The sequence below is a fragment of the Gymnoscopelus braueri genome (genome assembly GCF_963280865.1).
Source record: "Gymnoscopelus braueri genome assembly, chromosome: 6".
Taxonomy (NCBI): Eukaryota; Metazoa; Chordata; class Actinopteri; order Myctophiformes; family Myctophidae; genus Gymnoscopelus; species Gymnoscopelus braueri.
In genome coordinates this window covers 43,433,720-43,458,848 of record NC_137607.1, presented here as the reverse complement: position 1 = coordinate 43,458,848, position 25,129 = coordinate 43,433,720, and the positions used below count along the sequence as shown (strand labels likewise).

At 42.7% G+C, this 25,129-nt stretch overlaps 1 protein-coding gene across 5 annotated transcripts in view; it reads right to left on the bottom strand.

Annotated features, from left to right (window-relative positions):
- Positions 1 to 25,129, bottom strand: part of kdm4b (lysine (K)-specific demethylase 4B) — an 88,253-nt gene that overhangs the window by 14,277 nt on the left and 48,847 nt on the right. For all 5 annotated transcript variants that reach the window (XM_080430120.1, XM_080430118.1, XM_080430117.1 and 2 more), the window contains 9 exons: positions 18,984 to 19,180; positions 17,541 to 17,803; positions 15,794 to 15,987; positions 13,349 to 13,472; positions 9,964 to 10,124; positions 9,019 to 9,211; positions 6,390 to 6,466; positions 5,915 to 5,970; positions 5,452 to 5,560 (listed from right to left, as the gene is read on the bottom strand). In XM_080430120.1, the coding sequence (XP_080286246.1) occupies positions 5,452 to 5,560; positions 5,915 to 5,970; positions 6,390 to 6,466; positions 9,019 to 9,211; positions 9,964 to 10,124; positions 13,349 to 13,472; positions 15,794 to 15,987; positions 17,541 to 17,803; positions 18,984 to 19,180 (1,374 nt within the window). The remainder of the gene's footprint in view (positions 1 to 5,451; positions 5,561 to 5,914; positions 5,971 to 6,389; positions 6,467 to 9,018; positions 9,212 to 9,963; positions 10,125 to 13,348; positions 13,473 to 15,793; positions 15,988 to 17,540; positions 17,804 to 18,983; positions 19,181 to 25,129) is intronic.

Here is a 25,129-nt window from a genome sequence, read left to right as displayed (position 1 = left end):
GGAGTTAGATAGGCAATAATGCTGCTATTGTATACAAATAAAAGACGAACAGATCCAACTTCCGACAAATCATTTTTATTGAGTAAACAAGATATTACAAACTGCATAATTTAATCTACTTTCATTAAACCCGGTGAAGACCATTTATTTTATGAATGTAGATTTGACCAGAGCTGCTGCGGGTAATAGCGCCCTCTATAGGCTCACCCCTCCACTGCGCGCGCATATCCTCTCATGTTTACAAACAGGAAACCCGTCTATGATGATAAAGTAGGGCGTTAGTTTCCGAAAAAACACAAAGTTTGAATATGGAGATGAGAGGTTTCTGCCCGACAGCAACTGCCCCCCAATATCTGATAGAAAACCACAACTCAAACTAGGTTCCTCAATCAAACATTGTTATGAAGCGCACACAGTGGAAGGATTGGCAATCTAATATGTTCCTCTCATCTCTCTCGCTCGGTGTGGTACTTCAACTGAAGTCTGTATTCCTTCATTAACATCAGAATGGACGCTGTGCGAGGAGGTGAGTTTGCTGCAGTCACCAACAGTGAATACATTGGCAAAGATATCCTTCTCAAGCGCTAAGGCAAAAAGTCAATATTTGCTTGAAGAGAAACTTCATTTGCTGATAGCGGCTGCCTGTCTCTCTTTCAGTCTCTCTTTCATCTCTCAGTCATCGTAAGCGTCCGTGACTGCTCTGCAACGCTCGCCCTGAAACACTTTCACCCTGGCTTCCCTCGTTTGGGCATGTCCAAACTTTTCGACATTTTCCAAAAAAAAATATATATATATATAAATATATATTCTCTCTCTATATATATACACAATATATATATATTTTGATATAAAAAAAATAGCCGTTCTACAAGCTTACGTGTCGTGACTCGTGATGCTACACGTTGTGAGCTTGTAGATCGGCTATTTTCACCAAATGTTCACCTATTTTGACGTACCAAGAATAGGGACGCTAGGCTACGTGTGTTTAAGGGCTGCATACGTTGGGTTACTTACAGTAGTTGTGTTGCTTTGCATGTGCATGTAGAAGCTTGTGGTCCTGAGTTCATAGTTTTATGTCACTGTACCTTGTGCTAAAGTAGCTGTTGCAATTTTTTCTGAGTTTGTTCAATCTCTTTTATTGTAATATGGGATTACAATAATAAAACTAATCAAAAACCAAAATAGCACTTAGCCTTTGCAAACCAGCTTTTAAAAAACTGGAATTGAAATCAAAATTTCAAAATGAAACAAATAAAAAACGAATGAAAAATGCGAAACTATGATAAACTTGCCGCAGACAACTTTGCAAAGTTGATTCCGATTACAACACATGTTCACATTTACTACATTAAATCTCATCCTCTCTCTAATTCAACGTTTCTTGTCTCTTCTCTCTAACTCGTACAGCTCTTCTCATACTTTCTGTTATGTTATGTCTTCTGGGTGTTTGTTTGTTTCTTTCCTTTTGCTCTTGCCTCTCTCTCTCCATCTCTATCTGTCACCCACTCCCTCCCTCCCTCCCATCATCCGTCTCGGATGGATGGCTGGTGTTTTTGCGAGGCGAGGGGGAATGTGGGATAATAGATGTGCTGAGCTGAATGGCTGAATAATCAGGTGTCATTCCTCAGCCCGGTAAATGAACTGCATTGATCCAACGGGCAGGAGGCAATTTCCCATCGCTTGCCGCGCCTGTGAGCACAACGCTCCCTCCAGCGCTCTCGCTCTCTGTGTCTCTCTGTGTCTCTCTGTGTCCTTTCTCTCCTCCGCTTCTCCGCTCTTACTTCAGAGGTGTCGTCGTGCGCCTCGTGGCACATTATCACAAATCTACAAATAATGTCAACTCCCCCTCTGCCTGCTCTGTGAAAAATCTATCAAAGCAGCGCTTGGTTTTGCTGTGTTGCCTTTTAACCAGGGGTCTTCAACATTTTCCAGGCCATGGACCCCTTAGCTGAGAGAGACATGAAGCAGGGACCCCCCACTACATGATGCTGCAAATTCAACTTCTTCATAGATTTCATAGATAGCTTCATATACTTGTTTGACAGCACTATCATCAGTGTTGTGTAAATACATTTTTTGTTTGTTTAGACATGATCATTTCTACTAATATGTTGGATTCATGTTAAAGTGGATTTTCAGACATTTGACCACTTAAACCCTCAATACTTGACCTTTGGTACAGAGCTAAAAAATTAAGGAAGAAAGAAATACATTACTTATAGGAAAAAGAGGATTTACTCGCAACCCATAGAAAATGTGTCCCAACCCATTGTTGGGAACCACTGATAGAACATTGGTTCTCAAAGTGGGTTCCAGGGGGTCCCCACTCCCCAGCTAAAGTAGTTAATATAGCATCACAATCATTTGAACCACTTCAAAAATAGCAGATCTACAAGCTCACAAGCTTGTACATCTGCTATTTGCGGAATTTTTCTTTTAACACAAATCTTCTCTTCTGGGTGCCCCTGGCACAAAACATTTTTAGATCGGGGTCCGCTGACAGATACGTATCCATTTGGGGGTCCTTGACATGAAAAAGTGCCAAGGAAACCAGTGCAGTAGATGTATTGTGTTGTCCGTGGCTCTCGTTATGAAAGCCTCACATCAAACGAGGCTGACATGTGCATCCCAATGGTTTGGTTGGACAGCATAAATACGAGGCCGCTGGGGTACCTTCCTATTGAGAGGCGCGGTACTGTACATTTCCCGCAGCTGCTGTGAAGTATTGGCATTTTAATAAATATTTTTTATTTGTCATCGATCTTCCTGCTGCCGAGCCTCTCGGCCACGGCTGCTTCCTGCGCCGATCCGTCAGAACGAAGGATGGAAGATAGAAGAGACAGACGGAGAGAGAGAGTGAGATGGAGAGATGTACACGTTGAAAAGTGTGTGTGTGTGGGGGGGGGGGGGGGGGGGGGGGTGAGCAGGGCGGTTATATGTTGATCCTGTGTCCAAAAAAGATATGGTAAAAATGAATGCTGTCCTTGCGTAATGTGGTGTTTTGAGTTCATTTGGTTTTATTGATTGTCTAGTTGTAAATCTGGTCTAGAAAATGTGTGTGTGTGTGTGTGTGTGTGGATGGAACAGTCAGAGATGCTTAGATGAGAGCAAAAAGAGCAGCAGGAAGACAAGTTTGATGAAGTATTGTTTGGTTAACTACTTAAAGGTTCTATGACATTCATTTTCACTTTTTTTATTTTCAATGTTTTATTTGGGGTTTTATGACCTCAATTACACCCAAAAAACCTGAACTTAGAACATTCAGTGGATTTTCTGTGGTCTGGGGTTTTCTGAATAATTAGGCTGAAAAGTAATCTGAGCTTGGCCCTTCGACAGTGAGGTCACAGTCGATTAATCCCGCCCACTCTGCTCCTCGCCCCTCCCCTCCCCTATCCTTTCCTTTGGGGGGGGCGGAGCAGAGGCGATGATTGACAGGCAAAATCCCTCACCAGCGACACCCGCAGGCAAAGATTTCTTTTTTCATTGCAGTTGAAAAGGCTTTAGAAATGTGAGAGAAAAACACCTGCCATGGATCACTGGAATGGAATTTTCACTTAAAACTTTTTGTACACTTTTGAAGGACCATGACAAAGACTTTGAATGTGGTGTAAAAGTGAATGTCATTAAACCTTTAAACCCTGTTCAACCCTATGCAACGTGACACGTTGTGAGCTTGTGGATTGCCTATTTTCAGTGAAGAGATTTGGTGTGGATGGAAAAAAGGAGGGGACCAAGTACAGACCCCTGGGGGACCTCAGTTAACACATTGGGTGCCAGAGGTTTATTAAAATATTATACGTTGAGTGCCAGCATTTCTTTCATCCACTTGCGTTATACATTTCGTGCTGTGAGAAGCCCCGACGCGGAAATGCATGTAAACAAAGCGTGCGTGCGAGACGGCGGAGGGTCCCGACTAACGCCTGGAACAATAATATTTCCAACGCGACCCTCCATTGCAGCGTGATCGCCGATCGAAAACGGCTCGTTTCCACCACATTAAAAAGAAATGGAGATATTAAGCTTTTAATCAAGGAGATAACATTGAAAACGCCGACCGGAAGGATTTTTGACATGGAGCCACATCCAGCCTCTTCTTCTCAGAAACTGCTTGGGTGATGTCAAAGTTTCGTTTTAGCGCCCCACGTGGCCCACATGTATAAAAATAGAATTGGGTCAAAAACGGTCCGGACCGTTTTCGGCACTTCTCGTTTGGACCCTCAAAAACGGTCCGGACCGTTTTTGGCATTCAATGTGTTAACGAAGTATATAGTTTTGTTTTTAGAATAGCCAATTATTTTGTAATTCTTTTGTTGTTATGCCATTTAATTCCTCCCCACTGCTTGCCACTGCTGTTTTACCCTACCTGCTCGCCTGCCAGTGAGGAGCCCCCACCGGGAGGACGTAGCGCCTCCATCCTTCCTCCCGTTCCAAGATTCCCCCACTGACAAGTACCGCCCCCAGCCCATAGGAGTATGTGCAGTCAGTGACAAACATCACCCTCCCCGCCCCGGCTTCCTTATAGACGCTTGTTCAGTCGGATGCACTGTGACGGATTCATCACGCGATACGCGGCGCAAAGCGACGTGTTTTGAGCTGGTAGATCTGCTACTTTTGATGTTTTTTTATTTGAATCCTGAAAAGTACCAGTTTTGGATATAATGAGGTTTCCACCTGGCAGAGACGACATGTGGTTACAATAATATACAAACATTGTAATTAATAGGCTCATAGAGGTCATTATAGAGCAGTAGTTCACAACCTGTAGATCCTTGTAACCTGAAGAGCTTGTAGATCTGCTATTTTTTAAACAAAATTGTGAAAATGCGTGCATATTTATATATATATATATTTTTTTACTCAAATCTTTGCTTCTAGGGGTCCCTGGAACAACATTTTGAGATAGGGGGGGGCAGACAAATACATATCATTTTGGGGGTCCTTGACATGAAAAATGCTTGAGAACCACTGATATTATAGCAACATAAGACATTTGTAGAATACCCAGAAGCAAAGATTTGTGTTAAAAATATATATTTTCAAAGATATGCACACATTTTCAAGATTTTTCAAATAAATAGCAGATCTACAAGCTCGTAGCGTGGCACTCTGTGCCGCACTATGAGCTTGTAGATCTGCTATTTTTGAATAGCCCAAAGTATAAAATAATTGTTATAGCAAAAAAATCTAAAATGACACAGTATATTCGTTCCCGGCTTGAATGGGTTAAAGTTGTGATACCAATAAATAAGAACTTATAGTATATTACGGAAGTTCCATCGATCCAAGGTGGAACGCAATCGATTGACTGATCATTCAAATAAACATGCTCTGAAAATGCATGCTGCCCACCCATCAGCTGCCGTGTTAACGTGCGAACGCGTTCATGACTTTCAAGTGGGCCCTGATCCAGAGAAGGTTGAGAACCACTGGCCTAGAGGAAATCCAACTCACCAGACTCTTGCGTTTGTCGGGCACAGCGCTGACGTCAACCTGCTCTCTCTCCGCGGCGTTGAGGAAACGCGCCTCCGCCACCGCGATGGCACAGATCACATGAACCCACCTGGTGGACAGGGAGGGTATTACAGCCGTTAAGCACCGTCAACCTGCCGTCTCTATTTTGGGAAAGTCATAAATATCCTACAAATGTTTCTTTTTTTTTAATGAAGAAACCTCTTATCTCCATATTCTAACTTTAGTGTTTTTTTGTAAATTAACGCCCTACTTGATCATACAACAGCGCCACACAAAAGCATCAAAAGTAGCAGATCTACAGCGAGCTTGTCGATCTGCCATTTTTACTACTACCTTTTGGGACTTTGGGCATGCTGGGGCATGTTGTGTTATCTTATCTCGTCTCATCTTATTTGACTGAACTAGCACTCAGTGATGATGACAATGGTGGCACTATACGTACCGGTGGTCTACGGTGGTCTTCAAGGCTCCTCCCCGCAGGTTACACAGACAGCACTCCTACAGGGAACATGGTGGACAGTAGTTACTATGTTAGTCTGTGTGGGGCACAAAACGACTGTAAAATACAGTCGTTTTTACAAAACTAGCACACACGCTTTAAAAACAAAAAGTGGTGGGGAGGTATAGCGGGTGGGTGTAGTTGGGCTTTTGGATTCAAGGAATTGTTCATTTCAGTGCTCAATTTATTGTGTAAAATGTACAATCCATAAGCGGATGTATTGTTTAATTCCATAAGTGAAAAACTGAACATAAATGTCTATTAAAAACAAAAAGTCAAAACATTTTAAATAAAACAGATGAAAAATTCTACGCTATAGGAATGGTTATCACGACATTGTGTGTGTTGGGTTGCGTTGTGTAAAATGAGATGCATTAGGGCCTAATGATTAGGTGAGGATGGTGGAAGTGGAACTAACCTGTGTCCAGGCGGCTGCTTCACAGCGTGAGCACGTCCACGCGCTTTTCACAGAGTCTGGTCTCACTCCATAACAACCTGAGGAAGACACCACACACACAACCTAAGAGCAAGGCACTAATACTGCAGTCACACTGACAGCTACAGTACAAAGATGCAGGCTACCATTCTTTTTCATTGGAAACCAGTGACATGAAGGTACAAAGCTACATCAGGCGCTTGTAGCTGCTACAAAAACAGCTACAGTACAAAGCTACAAAAAAAATTTCAACTTCAGCTACAAAGATACAAAGCTACAGATATGCTGTGTAGCTTTGTATCTGCCCGTGTGAACGCAGCATAAGGAGTGGAATGTTTTTTTTATTATAAATATATATTAACAAATCAATTAACCACTTACGGTAAGCCCTATGTTATCACACAAAAATAGCAGATCGGGATCTGCTATTTAGAGAAGGATGCGCTTGTAAATAGTCTATTTTCACTATTCTTGAAATGTTTACTTTATGTTTTGACACCTTTCAACCCATAATGACAAGCCAGATTGATTATTAATATGACTACTTTATGAAATGAGTGATTATTCTTTATAATCTGTTAAATTGATGAGTTGGATTAACTGTTGCACCTCTAATATGTTATTTGTCAGAGAGCTGTGCAGGCGTGCAGGTCTGAGAGCATGACTTGCAGCTCTAGACTCTCTGTTAGCTTGCTGACAACAATGACAAGTGTTGGGTTTGACAGCACTGTTGTGCTTTGCTTCATGGACAGACTGACAGACTGACTGACTGACTGACTGACTGCACCCCCTCATCCCTAGAGGACTAATGAACCCACACTGTATGGGAGATACAGGCCCGCTTTAGGGCTAATAAGAACCCAGGAGGCCGACTAGTCTGTGTGTGTGTATGTGTGTGTGTGTGTGTGTGTGTGTGTGTTAGAGAGAGAGAGCATGGATGTGCACCTTTTCTTCTGAGAGCATGTCTTTGCACAAAGCAGTTAATACCAATGTTGGATTTTGGCACGTGCCACGATTTTGGCACGTGCGTGCGTGCGTGCGTGCGTGCGTGCGTGCGTGCGTGCGTGCGTGCGTGCGTGCGTGCGTGCGTGCGTGCGTGCGTGAGACAATTTGCAGTGTTTGGATGATGTGATTGGCTCTCGAGACACAAGCTACTACCACATGTACTATACAGTCCTGGCCTCTGCCACCACGATACAAATTTAGCTGCAGCCGTGATTTGTTTTTATTGGAGAATATGTCTGTAGTTTATCTTTATTATTTTTATCATTTTATTTAATCACTTAAACTCTCTATATATCGTCTCTGTCGGGTGGAAACCTCACTGTTACTGTCAACAGTTACTTTTCAGGATTCAAATTCCAAAGTATCAAAAGTAGAAGATCAACGCGCCGCGTTTCGAGCTTGTGGATCTGTTACTTTTGATGCTTTTGTGTGACACTGTAGTATGATCAAGTAGGGCGTTCATTTACGGAAAAACACAAGAAGTTAAAATATGGAGATGAGAGGTTTCAGCCCGACAGCGACAATATACAGTACTTAGTTGACCAGTGTCCCCCAGGATTCTTTTTTCCTTCAACACCACATCTCTTTGCCACATTGCGTCGCGTTGTGAAAGCGCTGTGAGCTTGTAGATCGGCTATTTTCGCCTTAATGTTCGCCCCCAGAATAGGGATGCTAGGGTTCATGATGTGTCTAATTTGGACAATAAATATTCAGATAAATGTGCAGAATATCCTTGAAAAAACCTTGGAGATTTTATTTTAGGGCACTCTTACAGGGTTGATATCTCAAACCTAACCCAGATTAAACACACATGAAACATCTCAACTATCAATACCAGCAGTCAGCACACAGCCACCACCCAACGGAGAAAGCTGAAAGTGCAGAAAGATTTCTAGAGCAAACACACACACTAAAGACAACAACCTAAAATGACTACAGACATGTCCACTCTCACACAAACTGCTTGCATGTGTATGCGCAGGCACACACACGCACAAGCACACACACACACACACACACACACACACACACACACACACACACACACACACACACACACACACACACACACACACACACACACACACACACACACACACACACACACACACACACACACACACACACACACACACACACACACACACACACACACACACACACACACAGCTAACAAGCTGTTGGTCTCTTGTGTTTCTCTTTGACAGATGCCTTCTGCCCTTAAAGTCAAGCATCTTGGTGAGAGCTAACAAGAGCAGAAGACACAGTAAACAGAGGAGGCAGAAAGTTTATGGTTCACTGTCCTCCGGGAGGAGGGAGGAGAGGAGAGGAGAGAGGAGAGGAGAGTGTATGTGGGGAAACGGCTGTAACTTCGGTGACATTTTCTTTTCTTTTCGCGGAAGCATAGTGAAAACCTCTGTGTTTAGCAGCTTTTGGGGGATCAATCATACTGGATATAAGTATTCTGTGACTACTTGAAAAGATAAGAAAAATGAAAAATCACTGGCACTATTGGCAATTATTTATTTATTTACTGAATTTTATACACTGAATGAGTTAACGGAGCTAGTATTAGAATTAGGAGAAGAGCTTGGTTTGTACTCACTGGCGTGGACCTGCAGATGGCAGGAGGAACAGGACAGGAGAACGCTGGTCCCATCCTCTCCGATTAAGCTGTTGGAGGGCGGAGGCTCCGTGTTCGCCGCCCCGGCGCTGAAGCACATCTCCGGAACCAGAGGCCTCGTGTGGCAGCCGGCCCGAGGGGTGGGGACGCGCTTGTTATCGGGTACCTTAGGGGGCTGGGGGAGAGAACAGGCGTTTGACAGATGGTTAGTATTGGGAGATGTTGGGAATCACCGGGATATTTGTCCAATTACAAGCTCTAGTATTGGTGGTACAGGGCTGTTTCAGGTCCATTTCAGCAGAGGGACATGGTGAATTTGAGGCTGTGTATGGTTCTAGAGGTCAACATCTTTTACTACTAATTAGAAAAGGGTGGATTTTGTGTGCTTGTCCGTGCCGTTTCTGCCAGCACACCAGTTGGTCCAATTGGCTCTATAATTTTATTGACTCTTCTCAGGAATTATACAGTGTACATTAATATTAGCCATATTTCTATTTACCTGCATAATGGGGAAACTTTAGTGTTGTCAAATGCATTTACCTTGCATCTGTCATTTAGTTCATGAATCCATCAGCCACTGTTATCCAAACTTTCTCTTTGGACTGCTTCAGAACATCTGACAGTATGCCTTCACCTACAGTAGTCTACTTAGCAAGTCACACAATGGACCATTGATATGCATCCAGCCAGGGTCATTGATTCCCATGTTAATTCACGCTGTTGACACTCGGCAGCTTTTTGTAAGCTTTGGTAAGAGGTGTGAATGGTTGTTTTTGATCGATACGCAAGGTAGACACTCTCACGGGTACGCACGTGCGCCCGTGCAGCTCAGAACTAGTGCACCGCGCCCCACCTCCAGTACACCCCTGCCTGAATGGACAGAAGGTGAGTGCTGGCGATCATTCCTTGCATAGCAGTGTGACCAACCTGTGTGTAGGGGCAGAACAGACAGCAGATGGCGCAGTACGGCTCCAGCTCCGACACGGCCGCATTGAAGGCTTTCTCTGCGAGGAAGTTTGGCGAGCGGCTCTGCCACAAGTCTTCTTCCCTCTTTATCTCGCCCTTTAGTAGCATGGGGGACGTCAGCTCTGGAGAAACAAAAAATGTTTTTTTAAATAAGCCATCATCAATTAACCTCTCAGAAGAGAGCATGGATTAAAGCCAAATCAAATTGATCAAAAACTGATTTTTTTTGCTAAGCCAAGTCCTAATCTGTGATTTGTGAAACAGTGTGAAAGGAGCCACCACACACTAGCGCTGTGTGTCCTAAACTATTGACACAATATGTAAAATTATTATGTTTTGGTAGCCATACAGCCAACCAGTTGAAGAAATTGCAGATTGAGGTATATCCGAGATCATTAGGGTTTTCTGGAAGACAACATATTGCTAGTTTCATCACTTAAATAGGCTACCTACAAGCTTACAACATGTGTTGCGTTGCGACATGTTTTTTTTCTTGTAGCCTATTTTCAGTGCAAAAAATTGAGACTTTGCAGTGCAGCCAGCCTCAGCTTTAGCTATAGCGTTCAGAAGCCTCTAGAGGCGGCTTTCCATATACATGGACTTACCTAGCCCCACCCCACACCGCCCACCACAGCAACGGTTTCCACTACAATGAAGTGGGTAGAGTGGTGTGTAAGTGGTACTAAACTGGTGCCTAAAAAGTACCCAGTCTTGGGTAGGTCTGAGCTGGGCTAAGCGGGGCTAAAGCTGTGACTGCTACTGATTGGTCGGCTCACAGCTGTGTCTGTCCACTCAGGTCTCTGTAAAATGTAAACACTACGGTAGCAGTGTTGCCATGTCCACTTATTATAAGCGACATTGGGCTTATGTTTCTGTAAAGTTGCTTGTAAATATTGGTAGTACTTTTACGCCACTACAATTATCTGAAAACGTATTAGTTACTAGTTACTTTTCAGATATAAATGATTACATTATAAAACATACATTAACCACTTAAGCCCTATTTTATACCTAGGCTATTTGAAAATAGCCGATCTACAAGCTCACAACACATCGCATCATTGTAGATCTGCTATTTTCAAACATTTTAGTACTTACTTTTGGTACCTTAAGTACATTTTGATACCAATAGTTTTTGTACTTTTACTGAAGTAATTCCAGACTTTCACTTGTAGATGCTTCTACATTGCAGTATTGATACTTTTACTTAAGTAAAACATTTGAGTATTTTTTCCACCACTGCTTGTTTCTAAAATGTAGTTGATTATTTGGGGCTTGTTTCCATGTTGTTGAAACCAGTGGTTCTTAAACATTTTCATGTCAAGGACCCCCAAATTAATATGTATTTGTCAACATTATATATGTATATATATTTTTTAAATAGCAGATGCACACACTCACAATGCGTCGCATCGCTACGCGTTGTGAGTTTGTAGATCTGCTATTTTCAAATAGCCGTAGATAGTCGCTTCTTTTGGGATTGTATTCATAGACCTGATTGCTTATTTCTTTCTGCTAAACCTGGCAACAATGAATGTGCGACGATACACGCTAATAATGTTTTTTATATAAGTGATGGCAACGTGTTTAGACACCACACAGGTCTTCCCAACAATAGCGAAGATTAAAGTCAGGGTGAACATGGCCAAATAATAACTTAAGAGCCAAACTAGCTCTGAGGAAGCACGCTAGCATTTAGGCTAACCCTGTAGCCTGAGGCTAAGTTGGTGTGTTAAAGAAAGGGGCGTTGATTTCCTTCGGGAGGGGAGGGGAGGGTGGGGATTTTGCGAGTGGGGACTTTTGTGCAATGGAAACGCAAGACATTTTGAAGCGGTGCGGTGCGGTTCTGGACTGTACTGGACAGTGTCGTGCTTAAGCTGTGATGGAAAAGCGGCTTAGGAGTGTATGATGATGATGATGATGAAGGCACACATGGTGGGTAAAGTGTCAACAAGCTGCCATCCTCCAGACAGGTTCATTAGAGCAGGGCAAGGAGGCAGGAGGATGGCCTTTTAGTTTGAACCCTCTGTCTCTGCTGAACACACACACAAACACGCACGCACGCACGCACGCACGCACGCTTGTAGTACTATATTTTGTGAGGACAAACATTTTAGGATGGCAATTTTATGAATGCCATTTTTAAAAGATTTGGACGTTTTAAACCATAACTCCAACCCTAGCTAACCCCCTAAACCTAACCTCTCAAGGTCTAATCCTAACCTTAAGCCCAACCTGAATCTGTTCCTAATTATAAGCCACAACTCTAAAACTATATTTTAACCATAAAAATAACCATGTCTCTCACAATGTCTTTTTCTCAAATTCTACTATATTTGTGGGGACATTTGGCCCTCACACAAGTATAGTATGACAAGTACACACAAGGCTCCATAGACACATTCATGAATCTACAAACACACAGTCCTGCTATCCATGCGCAAGCACACACACACACACACACACACACACACACACACACACACACACACACACACACACACACACACACACACACACACACACACACACACACACACACACACACACACACACACACACACACACACACACACACACACACACACACACACACACACACACACACACACACACACACACACACACACACACACACCCCCCTTGTCCCCTGTTCTGAAGGACAGGCCCTGGGAGCTGTCCCCCGCTATGACACAAAGTGACTTTGAAAGCAGGTAATTGGGAGTCATGATCCCTGGATCAATAAACGTCCGTCACAAAATAAAGAACAGAGATGAAGGGAGGGAGGGAGAGAGGCAAGCCGTTCGTTCAGGGCCAGAATTAATTTCCTCCTCAGAGATTTACTCCTGTTTTGTTTTGTTTTTGACTTATTTATTTATTTATCTATCTATCGCACTCCGGATCGATATTCCAAAACGACAGTTTGAGTAATTGCAAAATAAATGTACAGGGATTCCGAGAGACAGATAGACAGACAGAGACACAGACAGAGACAGAGACAGAGACAGAGAGAGAGACAGAGACAGAGACAGAGACAGAGACAGAGACAGAGACAGACTGCATGCATTGTGGGGGTTGTTGACATAAAGGGTGCAACAGTTAATCAAACTAATTTAGTTTAATCCATTACAAATAATAATCGATAATTAAAAGATATATTGGTTAAATCATTTATCCCTATTTTGGACCAATCGGGAACTAATCAATAAGAAAATAATCGGTAGTTGCAGCCTTAAAACGACTGCATGATTTGACTGCAGGGGTGTTGACAGATATACAGGCAGGCAGGCAGGCAGACAGACAGACATTCAGAAACACAGACAGACAGGCAGACAGAGAGACAGACCTTCGTCACTGGATGCCGCCTCTTGTTTGACGATGGCCAGAGGAGAGCGCATGGGGGGTTTAGTGAGGGGGTGACGACGACTCTTCTTCACAGCCGGATTCATCTTCATCTTGCAGTAGGAAGACTGTGACAACACAACCAGGAGCAAACAATTAAAACAACTCATACTACACAATAGTGTCATTCGCCAAGAATCACACTGACGTGCTGGGATACTTAAAAAGCTTCTCCCCAGCGGTTCGTGGGTGTCCAAGTATAGATTTAACCCGGGAGAGAGAGAGATCAACCAGGTGCTCAATAGAGATAAAGGTGGAGTTAAAAACGTATATTGGTAGGCCTGGACCGCTGGCGTAGCGGTCTGGGCACCTAGGCTCCAAAGTAGCTTGACAGCGCGTCGCGGGTTCGAGTCCCGATCCCGACGGCCTTTGCCGCATGTCACTCCCCATTTCCTGTCAGCCTACTATCCTGTCAATAAAGGCCTGTCAAAACTTGAAAAAGAGGAAAGACCAGATTCTGAGCACTCAAAAAGTTGAGGAGAGGGCGTTTAATCAAGGTACTTAAATCATGTTCACAAAATGTTAAAAGCCAACATGTTTTGACCAGCAACTGGTCTTCATCAAGGCAAGTATGAGACTGTCAAACAAACACAGGTCCATACATAATGTCAGAACAAGAAGTCAATCAATCACCATTCGTATATCCAACACACCCAGAACTACTTATTTCCTAAGCAGATCTCCACATCGACGTAGAAAATTAATTGATTGATTGTTCGTTATTCCTGTGTAAGTTCCAATAGACCAATTATGTGTTTACCAACATTGAGACTGGATGCCCAGGTGATTGTTTCATGCAATCAATTCTCCACCTGTTGTTTTGGGGTCCTCTTGTGTGTTGGCTAGTGAGGCGCGTCCTAGCGAAACCTGACAGAATGGGTTTCGTTTGGAGCCAGTGTGACGTCGTCTGTTAAGGGGTCTATTAGTGTGGTGCTCAGGCACACACATGTGTAGTTCTGGGTGTGTTGGATATACTAATGGGAATTGATTAATGGTGCTTCCGCATCTCTCAAGTGTTCTGACATTAGACTAGTTGCTGGTCTAAAAATGTTGGCTTTTAAAATGTTGTAGACATGATTAAAGTAACTTGATTTCACACCCTCTCCTCCGTAATTTTTTACGGAGGAGAGGGTTCCGAGTGTTCGGATCTTTCCTCTTCTTTTTTTATAGATTTAACCCATTTAGACCTGAGGCTAATTCTACAAATGCCTTCAAAATCAGTAGTTCAAAAACTTCTTTGTGCCAAGGACCCCCAAAATGGAATGCAGTTAATGTTTCTCCTTTCTGAACGACGAACAGCTTTTAGCTAGTTCAACTCAACAATAGTTCGACTTTTCTATTGCCTAATAGAGTGAAACATACAAACAGCTTCGCAAGGATATGAATAATTGAAAAAAATTATGAATTGACGACCAGGCAGGCAGACCCTGCATGGATGATGTGTTATCTAATCTCTGTTTTGTTGTGTTTGAAGGACTGGTAAAGATGGAAGTTGAAAAGGAGTACATTTTACGTTTCAACAGTGACTGCGTTTATCTTGTCAATGATAACAAAGGCCTTTCCGGCTCAACTTGACTTCTCTGACTGTCGGTGCAATTACCTAGACAACTGAATTTACGCTTGTTCAAAGAAAATTCAGAGAGAGTGAGAGTGAAGCTCCAACATTGGTTAAATAATATTGATTTATTGAGGAAGAAGCAAATTAAATTTTTAAGACCTCCGACATGGATTTTAAAATCGTTTTTTTTACTCCCTCTCTCTCCAATGTATTCATTATGCCAATTCCTCTTGAATAATGAACTATACAATATGTTTCCTGTCATTGCTAACCCTCCCCAATACACATGGAGTCGCCAGCCGCTTCTTTTCAGCAGGGAGTTCTGATCCCTGCTGAAAGGAGTGTTAATTTTGGCAGCACATTTTGATTTGGTTTTAGTCAGTCTTTTGAATAATATTCCATTTAGTTTTTAGTCACATTTTAGTCATCTGAAATGTTTTAGTTTGACTAAATATCCTAAGATTTTAGTCAACTAAATCTACAGTTGATTTAGTCGACTAAAATGTATGTTGGCGGGCCGTCATGACGTTGTGATGCCTGATTTATACTTGGCCGTGTGCCGAAAATAGCTGTGAGCGTTGTGAGCTTGTAGATCGGCTATTTTTGAAGTGTGACACCCACGTGCGGCCAAGAATAAAATGACTTGTCTCAGTTCTACTGAATCTCTTCTCCACTAGTCCCTCCCTAACATTTTAGTCATTTATTTTTTTGACAGAATTGTCTTTATAGTCATAGTTTTTGGCATCATACTGTAGCGTAGTTTTTAGTCACTGATTTAAATAGCACGTTAAAAACAACTGACAAATTATATGTCAAGTTAAGTTAACGTACTTGCGAGCCGTTGTTGCTGTCTGCGTCAGGTGTAGCCTGAGGCATCAGAGGCTGGAACTGCTTGTTGTTGGCGGAAGCCAGGCAAGCAAACTTCTCAAACTCCGCCTCAAACCCGGTGATGATTGTCTTCTTTTTCGCCTTCTTCTTTTTCTTCTCTGCGTCGTCCACCGTCGTCACTGGTTTGGTTTCTTGTTCTGGGTGCCAAGAGAGTCAAGAGATTTAATTTTGGGGCAGGATGGACTATAATGGCTGATAAGGGGTCTATTAACCCAACATATATATGTTACAGGGATATTGGCATTCCAGGGAAATTGAGAAAGGAGCGCTTGTTTTTACCACCCACCCAGGCAATTCTGTAGAACCAACACTAGAGGGCAATGCAAGCCACACGCATGCGTGTGTGTGTGTGTGTGTGCGTGCGTGTGCATGTGTGCCACACATGCACACGCATGTGTGCGCACGCGTGTGTGCATGCGCACACACGCACACGCACACATGTGTGTCGTCGTGGATAGTAACCCATGAAAAGATCTATTCTCCCCCTATCGGTTCACAACTCGGACGGCGCTGATTCGACTAGCAGACCTTCGGCCGGTCGGCGCGGGCACTCGCGCCTGGAGGCGCAAGGGCGCGCCTCCTCGGCCTCAAGCTCTGCTGAGTCGGCGCGCCTCCGTCATGGACAATAACTATTATCACGTGTGCGTGTGAACGCGTGTTCAGCGTTCCCCTAGCGTAGCTTCCTGGTTGCTATGTGGGGGGGGAACAACAAAAGCCAGGCCTGCCTCGCATCAAAGCCCCGCCTCGCACCTCCTCCTCGCGCCGCCTCGTATCAAAGCCCCGCCTCGCGCCTCCTCCTCCTCGCGAGCCTCGCGTAAAAAACCCTGTCTCGAAAAGCCCCGCCTCGCGCCGAAGCCCCGCGCCTAAAAGTGAGCACTCCTTTTTCAATTTCCCTGGAATGCCAATTTCCCTGTGAGATATACAAGCAGACATTTAGAACAATAACCTGCTTAATCTTCCAGGTTAATCGAATAATCGAGAAGCATTTTTTTTTTTTTAACATAATTATGTAACATTTCTTATATATCAACGAATTGACAAAAACAAAATTCGAATAGATTTTCTAAGGCTCAATTAGCCTCATCTTACATCTTTGTGGATATTTTTGGAGTCATTTTGCACTTTTTGGGGGTAATCTTCACATTTACTCTGGCTCTGGGAGAAGGATTTGTGACAGTGGTGACACATTTCCAATTCCCATGAGTCCCGTTTTCACATTCACCTGTGTGACTTCTAAATGTATCTCCAATTTTCACTCCCTAGAAACGTGTGTACACGTGGATAATTTGATAAACAGTATTAACACCCATGATGTCTGGTTGAAATTAGTGTCATGGGGAAACGGTGTATGATAACTGTAGTTAACACATGACTGGGCCCTGAGACCGTGTTCATCTTTACACCTTTTATTTCCCCAGGTGTGTGTGTCTTATCCCTTGTGACTTGCATAACGTTATTACAATTTAGGCATTTAGCAGACACTCTTAACACATTCACTGCCAGGTACTATGCATCCGCTTTTTTTAGCTGCTATTCTGTCACAGAATATTTATCTCCAGTATGATCGATCCCCTGATGGTTGCTAATCACGGAGGAAATCACTGTGCTTCCGTGAAGAAGAAAAAAATGTCATCGTGACCTCCCGTTCTCTTGTTATACCCAGTTGAAAATAGCAATAGCAAGTCCTTACCCTCCTTCACAGCTTCGTCGGCCATCAGGGCAGCCGCCACCACCTGGGCCCTGGCCAGCGCGTCGGCCGCCTCCTGCTCCTCCCTCTCCAGGTTCTCCAGGGTTATCATGGCCTCAGCATTCAGCCTCTCCTGTCGGCGCTCCGCCTCCGCCTCGTCCACCTTGCGGTGGTACTCGGTGGCGTCCAGCTCGATGCCCTCCTCCGCCAGCACCTTCACCTCCTCCAGCTTCAGCCTCCGCAGATGCTTCACCTTCTGCTGGGCCCTGTGTGCAAGGGTGACGAAGCGACAATATACAGTGGTTAATATATACAGTGGCTTTACTTGGGCCTGTCACAACTATTAAATCGTTGCTTTCAGGTGTGTATTTTTTTTGGTAAATTAACGCCCTTCTTGATCATACTACAATCCTGGAAAGTAACAGCTTTGGACATGAGGTTTCCACCCGCCAAACATTATTTGAGATAATTGCAATTAGTTTGCATAATCGTCACTCTGGTATATGTCAGACAGAGATGAGGAGCTACAACCACACCGTCATTAGCACTTCTTTATAAAAGTTATTACAGTATAACTATTTATTTGTTCTTTCTTTCACCTCAAAACTTCCTTCAGAATTCTTTCTTCATGACTTTTTTTTAAATTATTATTTTAAATATTTCACTTATTTTTTTATTTTAGGCTATAATGGACGGGGTCATGTACGGTGCTACGTTGTCACCAACTTGGGGACATTTGGAGAATGGAACATCCTGTATCAAGATGTCAAGTGCTCGAGTTTATTAGTGTTTCTCCAGGAACAGTACCCGTCTAGTTTAACTTGGCTTAATTTGCTCTTTGGTATGGTAAAAATAGTCTTAGGGTACACACTGTTTGTGTTTTGTTACATTCTTTCCAACCCAAACACACAAAGTGTTCCACCTGTGCTGAACGGCGCACTTCCGAAAGCTGAGAAAAGTTTAAACTTTTTAAACGAAGTGCTAATGCGGTGGATGTAGTTTCTCATCTCTGTTTGACATACCGGTTAACCTTTTAAGACCTGAGGTCGATTCTACAAATGCCTTCTAAATAGTTTTCTGAAAAAGGCGGCTATATATCGTTGCTGTCGGGCAGAAATCTCTTATCTTCATAGTTTAACTGTTTGTGTTTTATCGAAAATTAACACCCTACTTGATCATACTACAGTTTCACACAAAAGCATCAAAAGTAGCAGATCCACAAGCTCGAAACGCGGCGCAAAGTGGCGCGTTTGGAGCATGTAGATCTGCTACTTTTGAGTTTGAATCCTGAAAAGTAACAGTTTTGGACATATGACACATTTGTGTCATTTTCAAGTCTAAAATGACACCGATACATTCTCGGTTTTAATGGGTTTCAGCAGTGCTTCTCAACCTTTTACGGATCAGGGCCCACATGAAAATTGCGGGACGTGTGTGTCACCCTACCTGCGCAGCAGGTTGGCTCGGTAGAGGACGCGGTGCTCCCTCCACAGCTCCAGCTGGGCGCTGTTGAGCTCGGTGGGCCTCAGGTGATCCAGCAGCGTCACGTCTTTGCCCTGCTTCCACATCTCGTAGCGGTCCGGTTGCAGCCGCCGCACAAAACAGTCCATGCTGATCTTCACCATGTCCTTTCGACACGTACACTATAGACCAAGACAAGACAAACACAGTGTTTAGCATGGAATAAAGCAAAATAAAATCTCATGACTGAAACATTTTGTAATTATGTTAAGGTATACAGGGCAACGATGCAGGAGTCCCCAGTTGGTGTCTGTACATTGATGCATCGCATTAGGTGTTGTCGTTCTAAACCTATGGTCTTACTGTTCCAACATACAGCCAACTAGTTGAAGAAATCACAGATAGAGGCTTCACCCTCTTGCTTTTCTGAAATATCAGAGACCATATAGGGTTTTATGGAAGATTCTTCTGAACGTGCATTCTATTGTTAGTTTAATTCAAATGCTCTTTAATCTTAAAATAACGAATAAACGAAAATAGCCGATCTACCAAGCTCACAACACGTTACGTTGTTAAATTAAATTTTTCCTTGGTGAGAGAACTTAACCTCAACCTATAATGACCCAAAATAGGGATTATTTGATCAAATCATTTTTTATAATAATTAACTGTTGCACCCCTACACAAGTTTGTAATTGAAATCTGTAAATATGAGTGAAGGACAGGTTGAGAGGAACAAAGAGATAGAGGGAAAGTGGGAGAAAAACAGCAAGAGGACTTTATCTAATCGAACAAATTAACAGATGAGATGTGAGATAGGTAGATCTCTGTGTGTGTGTGTGTGTGTGTGTGTGTGTGTGTGTGTGTGTCTGCCTGCCTGCGTGGGCCTGCGTGCGTGCGCGCACATTTTGTTGGGGGATGAAAACAAAACCTTTTTTTCCATGCAATGCAAGCTGTATTACATCTCAACCTTTTTATTTCTAGAGTTGTGCTGAAAGGCTTACAGTATGTTCAATTACTGAAGACATTCTGCAGCAGACTGGACTGAAAGACAGAGAGACAGAGAGACAGAGAGACGGAGAGAGAGAGAGAGAGAGAGAGCGAGAGAGAGAGAGAAGAAAGTAAGAACCACAACAGCAGCTAAACCCAGTGACTCCGCGGCAAAACCAATATCCACACTACATCTCATCATGACACCGGATTCTTTGATGGAAAGTCCCTAAATACATCTACTCTACTAGTTGTTTTTTTTGCTTTACTTTAGTATGTCCCTTTTCCATTACTTTATACTTCTACTCCACTACATCTCAGATGCCATAATTACTACACTTTTATGCCACTGTAATTATTTGAAAACTTCAGTTACAAGTTACTTAGTTGATTTACAGTAGATTATTACTACAAAACATACATTAACCACTGAAGCCCTATTTTATACTTTGGCTAATTGAAAATAGATGATCCACAAGCTCAATTGGTCTGCAGCTTGTAGATCAGCCATTTCTCTTTTTTTGTATATCAGCTATTTCTTTTTTTTCTTTTTCCATTTTTTAACTTTTACTTTGGTACCTTTACATTTTGATGCCAATACTTTGGTTCTTTTACTCAAGTCAAAATGTTAATGCATTACTCATAATATCACAATGCGTCGCATTGTGGGCTTGTAGATCAGCTATTTTAAAATGGCCAATGAATATAGGTTTTAAGTGCTCATGTGGCCTAATAGTCGCTTCTTGTTTTCATAGACCTGGTTTGCTTATTTCTCTCACAAAATCTGGCAACACTGCTTGCTTACCCAGCGACTCTGGCGACAAAACCAATCTTTACACTACATCTGATCATGACACCAGCTGAGAGACGGAAACATGAAAACCGTGTTGGAGCGAGAGAGGGGGAAGAGAGGCTGTTATGGGGATGATTGTTAACGTCATAAAACCGCCAGCGACAACAGGGAGATAGATGAGCGCTGAGGGACACCAACACAAATGAATACGGGACTTTACTGTCCCGGAAACAACAACAATAGGAGAACTAAAGTGTCTGTTAGACGCAAGCCACAATGAAACGAAAATACAATCAAAATGCGGGGCGAGGGAACATTACCCTCCCCCCATTATTATTTCATTATTAATAGTACAACCAATGTTTGTGTAACCATTAAGATTTCTGTTTGTTGAAGGAGGTAACATTGGGGTTTATTAGATTAGTACACCGTTTCTCAACCACTGGTCCACGGACCAGTAGAGGTCCATCCATAGCATAATTACAGGTGGTCAATGGGAAAATGTTTTTAAATGATTGTAGTAAAGTGTGAATCTTGTGAATTGTCACTTAAATCCTCAATGTCAGATGTTTAAAAAAAGATAGCATGCAGAAGATTCAAAATAATGATAGAAGAATAAGATTCTGTGGATAATAGTAGGAAATTGTCCTCTAGTCAGGGAGATATGATTTTACTATCCCAGTGGTCTGAGGAGTTTCTCTGTGATACACAAGGTATCTTATAGCTACTTTCTTGTATCTATGGTTGTATCTCGCTGTGTATCTGTCTGTATGTCGGGTTCGGTATGGATTTAAATTAAGATGTTAAATATGTTTATGTTGTGTTTAAATATAATAATAAAGCCTATCAAGCATTTGCAAGCATTTTCAGAGCATGCTTACTAACTTACTAACTAATCAAATCAATTGATTCCGGCTTGGATCAATGGAACTAACGTAGTATACAAGTTCCTATGTATCTGCATCACAATAAAATACCATGACATTATTTTTACATTAATTTTGTTCATAATCATTCATGTTAAATTACCGGCAAAATATTGTATTTTGGGGGCCCACTTGCACTATCGTCAAGGCCCACCAGTGGTTGGTAATCACCCCTAGGGCCCAGACAGTCCCAGACAGACACCCAATGAGCCTTGAAGTTTCCTCCTCCTCTTCCTCCTCCTGCTGATGAAGCTGGGTTGGAGCTCGGGGAGAGCCACTGCTCAACGGACTGCGCGTCAAGTCAACGCGTCAGGGGTTTGAGACCCTGAGGCCCTGAGCTGATGATCACCACCGTCTATAACTCTAAAATAATCAGAAAGGACCTAAAACCATGGGTCTTCAACAACAGGGGGCCTGGGAATCCCCTAGGGGGCATCCAAAACGGTTGAATAAAAAAATAGAAAAAGTAGCAGATCTACAAGCTTTTCAAGCTTGTAGATCTGCTACGTTTGATACTTTTGTGTGACGCTGTAGTATATTTTACAATCCGGGGATGCATCTGTGTCATGGACACAGATCCATTTCCAGATTGAACGGGTTAACCCAAACAACCAGAAACAAGTTTCAGCTGTACAGGGCTTTCCAACAGAGAAAGAACACTGGCTCCTGCCAGCTCTGGTGTGACCGACTGAAAATATATTGTTGCTGTCGAGCAGAAACCTTGCATCTCCATTATTAACTTTGTGTTATTTTCGTAAATGAATGCCCTACTTCGGCATACAACAGTGTCAGGTCAAAAGTAGAAACATTGCCGATCTATAAGCTTGGCCATTTAAAAAAAATAAAAACTTGGTTTTATAAATATTGAACCAATGAAAAGTATTAACAAGAGCTTATAACTAAATAATAACTACTGACATTGGGACAAAGGATTTTTTTTAACATTTAATCTCTGTCAGGTGGAAAACTGTCACTTTTCAGGATTCAAAAACAAAACTCAAAATGCTAAAGTAGCAGATCGACAAGCTCAAAACATTTCGAGCTTGCAGATCTACTGTGACGCTGTGTGACGCTGTGGTACGATCAAGTAGGGCGTTAATTTACGAAAAAAGTTAAAATATGGAGTTAAGAGGTTTCTGCCCGACAGCAACGATTTCCTGGAAAGTAACGGCTTCGTACATACAAGGTTTCCGCCAGACAGCGACGATATTCAGGAGAAATAGTTTTCTAAGGGGTTGGAAAGGTATTCCCAGCTGACAACAGAATGTGGGTCTACATCTCAACTGGGTCTACGAAGCAGAGACCTGCTGTCACAAGGGAAATCCCATGAGACCCGTACAGGACCCGACATAAACTGAACGAGACACAAGTCTTAACTTCCACCGTTGCCGACAGGATTATGTGCTCAGCCAACCAAAAGGCAGACAGGCGGGAGCAGGACAAACAAAAAACGAATAACTAGTACTGGAAACTGAGAGCTTTGACACTTTGACGGCTGTTGAACGTAGGCATGGTTCTGATGATTTCAGAACCATGCCGGCAGCGGTTCCGGTAGGAGACACAAAGAGTTTCCTTTGTGTCTCCTGCCGGAACCGCTGCCTACCGGTCCGCTGGTCATCACATTATTGGCTGCCGCTTAGGGATGCGACAAAAACAAAAGAATATCCATGAATTCAAGTCTCCATGGGGTAACTAATCGATAGGAAAAAAAAAAATTTTGGTGAACTATCCCTTTAAGCCTTAAATACTTCCTTAACGATTCTCTCTTAACGGTCCGATTCCTAAACGGTTTCCCTCAACTATTCCTACACCTCACTGGTCCTCAAAGTGGGGTTACAGGGACCCTCTGGGTAACTTGAGAGGGTTCCAAATGGACCCTTACACATACAGGTCTGTAACTCTGAGAGTGTACAGGTGGAACCAAATGGACCAGTATTTGTTATGGTGGTCCTTGAAATTAAAGATTTTGAGAGCCACTGGTATAGTAATTGTATAGGAGACGTGAAGTCCACATACCAGCTCTGACAGTGTGATAAACAGATTCCGGAAACGGTTCCAAATGTGATGGAACCGATTCCGGTTCCTCAATGTTGGATCCGGTTCCTCGCGGTTCCGGATCCCAACCCTAGTCGTACCGCGAATAGCGCCCGGTTACTCTCCCCCAAACATTGGCCAAATGTGTTTGAATAGCCACTCGGCCAAGAGCTAGATTTTCTGAGGGAGCAGCAAGCAGCAGTAGGCGATGCAACAAAGTCGTGCGGGTGCAAACATCATTTACGAAACACTATTCTATTCCATTAAATGTATGTAGTAAATCTGTCCAGCTGTTAGAACAGTAAGAGCACATGGTTAGTTATGAGATTTACCAGACAATTGTGGGCCCACACAGAGCAAGTAAGCTATATTTCCTTTTTATTTATTAATTTGTTTTACTCGCTCCACTGCTTACGAGACTAAAATCACAATGTCCTTCATCCATTTAATAATGTATTGGACCACCACACAGCTGGTTTATTGCTTATGGCGGGGCCGAGGTGCACAAACACAGACCAATAATAACACTAAACTGCGGTCTATATCTCCAGTGTGCCGGAGCTAAACCCAAACAAATATGAGGAGGAGAGAGCGGGGAGTGAGTCATCATCGTCCATTCACTTCACCATGATGAAGAAGTGTTGCGGTTCCTTGTGGGAGCTGCTGGGTAGTGCTACTGCTGCCTGGCCAGGTGATTTCTGTTGCTTCTCTTAACCCATTTAGACCTGAGGCTGATTTTTTTTTTTAAGTTTCTAAATCCTAACGCTTAAAAAATATATATATATTCAAAGATTTTCACAATTTTTTAACACATTTTCAAAAATAGCAGATCTACAAGCGCGCTATGAGCTTGTATATCTGCTATTTTTGAATAGCCAAAGAAATCTAAAAATGACACACAGATGCGTTCCCGGTCTCAATGGGTTCACCCATTCAAACCAGGAACGCATCGACAAAATGTCTTCGAAATCCTAACAGTTTCAGAAAAAAACTATTTGCTATATGAGTGGTGCTCAAACCTTTTCATGTCAAGGACCCCCAAAATGATATGCATTTGGCCACGGACCCCCCCATCTCAAAATATTTAGTTCCAGGGACCCCCGAGAAGCAAAGCTTTGAGTTACAAATGTTCGCTTAAGAAAATAATATATATTACAAAATGTACACAAATGTACACAAATGTACTCAAATGTACGCTATCTGGGACATATTGTGTCTCGAAGTACACAAATGTCTGCTATTTTTGCACACAAAAATAGCAGATCTACAAGCTCATAGCGCGGCACTCAGTGCAGCGCTATGAGCTTGTATATCTGCTATTTTTGAAAATAAAATCTAAAATGACACAGATGCGTTCCCGGATTGAATGGGTTAAAGACAGAAAGGAA